At 42.6% G+C, this 7,042-nt stretch overlaps 1 protein-coding gene across 3 annotated transcripts in view; it reads left to right on the plus strand.

Moving 5' to 3' along the window:
• The window catches only part of TTF1 (transcription termination factor 1), a 32,191-nt gene extending 27,230 nt beyond the window's left edge, over positions 1-4,961 (plus strand). For 2 of the 3 annotated variants that reach the window (XM_083596293.1, XM_083596294.1), the window contains 2 exons: positions 402-487; positions 4,620-4,961. In XM_083596293.1, coding sequence (XP_083452419.1) covers positions 402-487; positions 4,620-4,819 — 286 coding nt within the window. In that variant the 3' untranslated portion in view covers positions 4,820-4,961. Of the gene's footprint in view, positions 1-401; positions 488-4,078; positions 4,600-4,619 lie in introns of those variants that run through there. The other variant, XM_083596292.1, reaches the window with a different exon arrangement.
• Positions 4,962-7,042: the final 2,081 nt, after the last annotated feature.

Raw genomic sequence — 7,042 nt, forward strand, 5'->3', positions numbered from 1 at the left:
CCATGGACCATAGATGTTGACTGGTTTGTTTACAGCAGAACCATTCATAGGAGCAATCTTTCAATTTTCATTAAACACATGCATACATAATTTTATATGTATGCCACCTTTCCACTTTTCAAACCATGCTCAAAGCAGCTTACAGATAAAAAAATGCATAACTACAACATAACAAAAGTAGTCAATAAATTCAATAAATAAAACAAAAAATAAACAACCAAACTGAACAATTTCCACATAAATCACAAGATTTAAAATAAAGATACAAAAAACCAACAGCAGGAAACCTCCCCCCCCCCATGTGAGCAACTAAATGTGGGTTGCTCGCTTTTTCATTCTCTCATGCAAGCACTATTGCAGAATAATTTCTCTTTTTATATACCCTCTTCTCTGCCCCACAGGAATGTCCCTCCATATTATATTCGGAGCAGATTTTACAGAACCAAGGCTTACCGTGTCCCTCATTGGAATAACAGAAGCTTCATGGGTGAGTTTGCTGGTCTTTCCTCTTGCTTGGGGATAGGAAACCTGCGGCCCCACTCAGAAATTGTTGAGAATACAACTCCCATGATTCCCTGACCATTAGCCACGTTGGCTGGGGCTAATGGGAATTGGAGTCTAACATCTGGAGGGCCATCGGATCCCAATCCCTCATCCAGCTTGTGTCTGGTTTTTTTATCCCATGTATTGAACATATGAATCTTTTTCTAATGTACTCGGGGTGGGGGACCTCAGCTCTGGGGGCCGAATGTGGCCCTTTAAGACTTTCTCTGACGCTCTGCACTCTCACGCCCCTTTCTTGCCCTGCTCCAACCCCTTACTTGAGTGCTTTTGCTTGGCTGGAATGTGTCATTGAACCCTGTGCCTCTTGCTTGCTTGAATGGAGGATAGAGAAGGGTTTGCATGACTGGAAACCAGACTTCTGTAGGAAAGCATCCATTTTTCTGCACGCTTTTGCCCTCACCCCACCCACCACTGGCATGTGGCTCCTGTAAAGTTGCCTGGGAAGGAATGTGACTCTTGAGCTAAGAAAGGTTCCCTCTCCCTGAACTGTGCACTGTGTGAAGAAGTGCTATCCTTTGTGTGGAGGGCACCACGTTGGCTAATGCAGCTTTAGCCTAAAGCCACCCCATGTTTCCAGTTGCCTTTTCGCACTTGTCACATACTTCTGAGCTGCATTCATGCTCTTTCTATGTGTGTGAGTGTGGATGTTGTGGTAAGAATTTACTTCTACATGCGTATCTGTATTGTGATAAGGTTAGAGTATACAGGGGGTTCTTAAAGCACATAATTTGAAGAAGTCTATATGGGGTTTGGAATAGGTATAAAGACCTCTTAGAAAGGAAAATGCCAAACTAGATAGCACCCATAGAAGCAGTGTCAGTGAAAAAGACAAACGTGAAAGAAAATTGGGGTACTTATAAAGATATAATTCAAAGAAGGCCAACCAATATTAAAAAAGAGAAAAGATATACAGTGGTACCTCGGGTTAAGAACTTAATTCGTTCTGGAGGTCCATTCTTAACCTGAAACTGTTCTTAACCTGAGGTACGACTTTAGCTAATGGGACCTCCCACTGCCGCTGTGCGATTTCTGTTCTCATCCTGAAGCAAAGTTCTTAACCCGCGATACTATTTCTGGGTTAGCGGAGTCTGTAACCTGAAGCGTCTGTAACCTGAAGCGTCCGTAACCCGAGGTACCACTGTACAAGACTGTATCAATGACTGGTTTCAGTACCATCAAGTAAATGAGATATTTTAAAAAGATAAAGGAAAAAGGATTTAGTAAGAAAAGCTTGGAGTGTGAAAAAGTTATAATGGTTAACAGAGAAAAACTAACTTCCGCAATTTATAATTTTTTGTTAGAATGGGAGACTAAGGAAGAAACAACAAAGGCAGCAATGATCCCATGAGCAATTGATTTGGGACATAACATAGACATGATATCCTGGGAGAGGCTGTGGAAAAAGCATTAAGCTTTTCAGTATGTCACACCCTAAAGGAAAACCTACAAAAGATGGTACATCACCCTGACTAAATTGGTCAAAATGTATAAAAGGGGATCTAAGATGTGTTGGAAATGAGAAGAAATAGAGGGGACGTGTTGGGGATGTAAGAAAGTTAAGGAATATTAGATGATATAGACAGAAATAAAAAAAGATGTTAAGGCTGACATTTCCCCCAAAAATGGAGATGTTCCTTTTGGGTATAGCAGAGGGTGAGATACCTAAGAATGTTTTAAATCTTTTTCTTTATGCAACTGGTACGGCCAGAGTAGCATATGCACAAATGTTGAAGGACAAAAGCAGCCCAACAAAAGAGGGTTGGCAGAATAAGTTAAAAGAATACGTTAGCAATCCTGACTATAAAGATAAGAAACCAGGATGTACATACCTTGAGAGAGGAGTGGGAGAATATTTAAAGAATAACGTAAATCTCCAAGTAGGACTAGATATGAACAGCAGCTGAATTAATTGGAAGGTATAGGAAGATTTGTAGCACAACTAAGATTAAAAAGGAACCCATGGAGGGAGGTGTGGGGAAGAAAGAACAAGGCAGACGGATAATGAAATGGATGTGCCAATTTACTGTAAAAGCATAAAGAATTTTTTTTTAATTACTTTTACACCACCTTGTTCATTACCCTGGTGGGGGAACGCATCTTAAAAAAAACCCCCACAAACCAAGGAAATAAAACAAATCCATCATCCAGGAGGGACCCAGCATTTATTAAAACTCTTGCAGTGGGATAGCCTTGCCAACCAGCTGCTCAGATGCTAGTTAGGAGGACTGCCAACTGATGAGAGGCAAATCAGAACAAAGCTTATACAGTAGTTGAGACACATCAAACAAAGAGTACTAAGCATCTAAAGATTCTTAAACATACATCAGAAAAGCTTATAGGTCATGAGAAGTAAAACACTCATGGCTCCATATTGGTATCCCCACAATCACCTTAGAGCGCCCCAAATATACCCATGCCATTTGACCATTTTAGGTATTGCGTGTCATATGTTGCCCTGGTAGCCAAGCCTGTGAACAGAGCTTATTGACATTCCCCTCTCTTATCTCACTCCCTTACCTCTTCCATTCCATTCCATTCCCGCCCCGACCTGGCCACAGTGATCCATGCGACGGTCACCTCCAGGCTTGACTACTGTAATTCGCTCTACGCGGGGCTGCCTTTGAAACTGTCCCAGAAACTCCAGCGGGTGCAGAATGTTGCAGCGAGGCTCCTCACAGGGTCCCTGCCATGGGAGCATATTCACCCAGTGCTTTTCCAGCTGCACTGGCTCCCATTGGAGTACAGGGTTAGATTTGAGGTGCTGCTTTTGACCTTTAAAGCCCTTCACGGCCTAGGACCCTCGTACCTACGGAACCGCCTCACCCGGTATGCCCCACGGAGAGCCTCAAGGTCCATAAATAGCAACACCCTAGTGGTCCCGGGCCCTAAGGAAGTTAGATTAGCTTCAACCAGAGCCAGGGCCTTTTCAACTCTGGCTCCGGCCTGGTGGAACGCTCTGCCTCATGAGACCAGGGCCCTGCAGGATCTGATTTCTTTCTGCAGGGCCTATAAGATAGAGTTGTTCCACCTGGCCTTTGGCTTGGAGCCAATTTGATTCCCTCCCCCTCTTTCTTTTTTCTTTTTCCTTTCTGCTCCTGTGATGAGGCTGCATTTTAATATTTCAATGTTTCAGTATTTTAATCTTGTTTTTAAGTTGTATTCATTCAACTTGTTTTTATTATTGCTTGTTAGCCGCCCTGAGACCGGCCTTGGCTGGGGAGGGCAGAGTATAAATAAAAATTATTATTATTATTAGTCCCTGAGCCTCTCAGGAAGCCTCAAGGATTTCTGATTAGCTCTCTGGTGCTGACTCATGATAGACATCCTGGAGGGCCATTTGTGCCATTTTCACGGTTTTTTGTTTACAGCCTAGAGAGCATACAGTTGTAAAACACAGGCCCTCAAGATCCTTGCACAGAAAGCAAGCCTTTCCCTTCATGCAATTAAAAGCAAAACATTGAAGAATTATTAAAATAAAAAATACACACCTTGGTTCTCTTAATTTTTATATCAGTGTCACTCAGGACAAGGCAGCTTCCAAAGTTGTGGAAGGTGAACCAGGAACTCTTTCATGCTATCTCTCTTTGATTCCTTGGATGTTCCACCTGAATTGAAAATGGCAAGGCAGTTGGAGCAGTGCGGGGCCCCTTTACAACTGCGCAACCTTGCCACCATCTGCAACCAACTGTGCTCAATAAGAGATGCTAGTTTTGGCTTCTTGATAAGGTTCTTGACCCTTACCAATCTATCAGTTAGTATTACCTTGTTCTGTGGGTTCAAGGAGGCAGGGCAAACCAACTATTGAAAATCCAGCAAGATCAGAGCATAATAAGAGCCCTGCAGAATCAGGCCCAAGGTCCATCTGCCCAGCTTCCTAATCTCACATTGGCCAACCAGATGCCCGTTAATTATGGGAACCATGCAAGCAGCGCTCCCCCCCCCCCCCCCGTGATTCCCAGCAACTGGCATTCAGAGGCATGTTGCTTCCAGCAGTGGAAGGAGAACATAGCCATTGTGGCTCATTGAGATTTCGTATTTGTTTGTGTCTTTTTAAGAAATCATGACTCATCTGTATGAAGTGACACTTCCAATGTTAAAGAAACAACAGACAGAGCTAATGGCAAGAAAGAATATAACTGTGGAGCCCCAGCAAGTTGAAGACCACAGTTGGAAAAGAGTTTTCAAGTTCAGCGACATCTTTCATGACAGCGACTATATCTCTGATGATGACTCGGACGATGATCAGGAGAATTAGGACCTGGAGCTTCCAATGCTAAGAGCCAGCAGAACTCTCTGAGTTCATAACAGACAGACAGTAATTCCACTGATAAAAATAAAGAATATAAATTTTTTTTCTTCACTTTTTAAAAAGATAAATAAAGCTTTATTTAATTTTGGAGGATTGTACTTAATAGTTTATTACTACTTTGTATTTGAAGGAGAAACAGACACATTGTCCACCAAAAGAATTATGGGAGAGGCTTTGAATCCACTGGGGTCCGGGAAGCTACCCCCAGAAATTCCAATCCAAGATACGTTCATGCTCTATCTCTGCTAGGTTATTTTGAGGAAGGTGTATATTATTTTGGTGAACAGTGACATTTATTGTTTGGTCTGATATAAAGGTGCAACATTCAGTTCCCACTAAAGTACAGACTCCTCCTTGCTTATCTAAGAGGTAAAATAGGCAAAGTATTCTCTAATTTTTTTCCCTTGGTTATATGTATTTTCTTTTTCCTTTGTATTTTCTTTTGTTGTAAATATATATGTTTTCTAATTTGTACTTAATAAAAATTATTTTAAAAAAGAGGTAAAATAGAGCACTCCTCAAGAAACCCTCCCTGGATTCAGAAACATCTGTCCGGTTGCCACTGTTCCCTTCTTGGGCAAGATTTTTGAGCAGGTGGAGTTTAGGACAAGTTTTAAAACAGAAACTGCTTTGGTCACCTTGTATGATGGATGACGCAAGGTTCAAGAATGGCTAAAAGAAAACAACGCACACAATTGCAACAACTTTCTCACTAAAAGAGCTTCTGTAGCTACAGCAGATTAGCAAGGGGGAACCCAAGAAACCATATGGCTGCATTTAAACACCCGAAATAACATCAGATAAGCAAGACAAATATTTGAAAACAAAGGAGAGCCCCTTTAGCAGTTTAAAAAGTGGGTCCCTGTACCAGAAAATAAATATGGACTTTCTGACTGTCTCTGGTTCCTGCTTCTCAGCCAGCATCAAGCATCCTTTATTCTGCCTAAAAGTGTGTGAGACCCTGAGTTCATAATGGTGATGGTTCCTTTTACTTTGGTTCACACATCTGGGGGCATCATGTTGGCTAGGTCTATTAGCATCCATGTAGAAGTTAGTCAGACCCGCCAGATGTTGCTGAACTGCAACTCCCACCAGTCCTAGCAAACATCTGGCCATTGGCCAGGGATGATATGAGTTGTAGTTCAGGTGCACCAAAGATTCCTCTTGCCTGCCTTATAGCTTAAGCCATGGTTAGGCAAACTAAGGCCCAGGAGCTGGATCTGGCCCAATCACCTTCTAAATCTGGCCCACGGACGGTCCAGGACTCAGCATGTTTTTATATGAGTAGAATGTGCCCTTTTATTTAAAATGCATCTCTAGGTTATTTGTGGGGCATAGGAAGTCGTTCATCCCTCCCCCCCAAAAAAATAGTCCGGCCCCCCACAAGGTCTGAGGGAAAGTGAACCGGCCTCCTGCTGAAAAAGTTTGCTAACCCCTGGCTTAAGCCAAGCAGGGTTAACAGCAATTGGTGTGGGCTTTGCTGCCTCCTGAGCACATCAGTTGCCTCTTGGGCAAGTTTTATGGCTCTCTTGTTCACACATGCAGCTTCACAGTAAGGCCATGAAACTCCTTTGTTATCTCTGAAGCCCATCAACCTGTGTCCCTCTGTTCTGAACCGTAGACCAAAGGAGGGCTCGTGGAAGTGGATGGCTGCAGGGATACCACTAGAGTGCTTTATTAAAAGAAAGTTGTAAACCTGCAGTAAATCAACCTGCCAGGTCTTACAGCCTTTATAGACGTTTGATGGGCACCACAGGAAGAGATGGCTTGTCCAAGGCCAAGCAAACGTTCATGCATTCTTTATACACAAAGCAGCTTAAGTCACTCAGGCCAGCACTTCCCTTCACTTCATCTGATTAGATGAGGGCACAGGTGGTAAATAGCCAAATCTTACAAATAGTTCCCATTCCTGGGCTCAGAGCCCAGCACTCTAAGACCACAACTAAGGATAACACCAAGAAAACCAATTAGCTTATATCAAAGCAAGTTAATACAAACATTCGAGCTCAGTGCTATAACTACCAATTAATTGTGGGGTCATCTTGACTACCAAGGTTGTATATGCAGAGCTTCCAGAACAGTTCACTTGGGGTTCAACATACTCTCCTCATATTGTTAGACTTCTCCCTTTGGCCTCAGTGTGTAGAACCAAACAATTTAAAATGTCAT

This window comes from Podarcis filfolensis (assembly GCF_964270895.1).
Source record: "Podarcis filfolensis genome assembly, chromosome: Z".
Taxonomy (NCBI): domain Eukaryota; kingdom Metazoa; phylum Chordata; class Lepidosauria; order Squamata; family Lacertidae; genus Podarcis; species Podarcis filfolensis.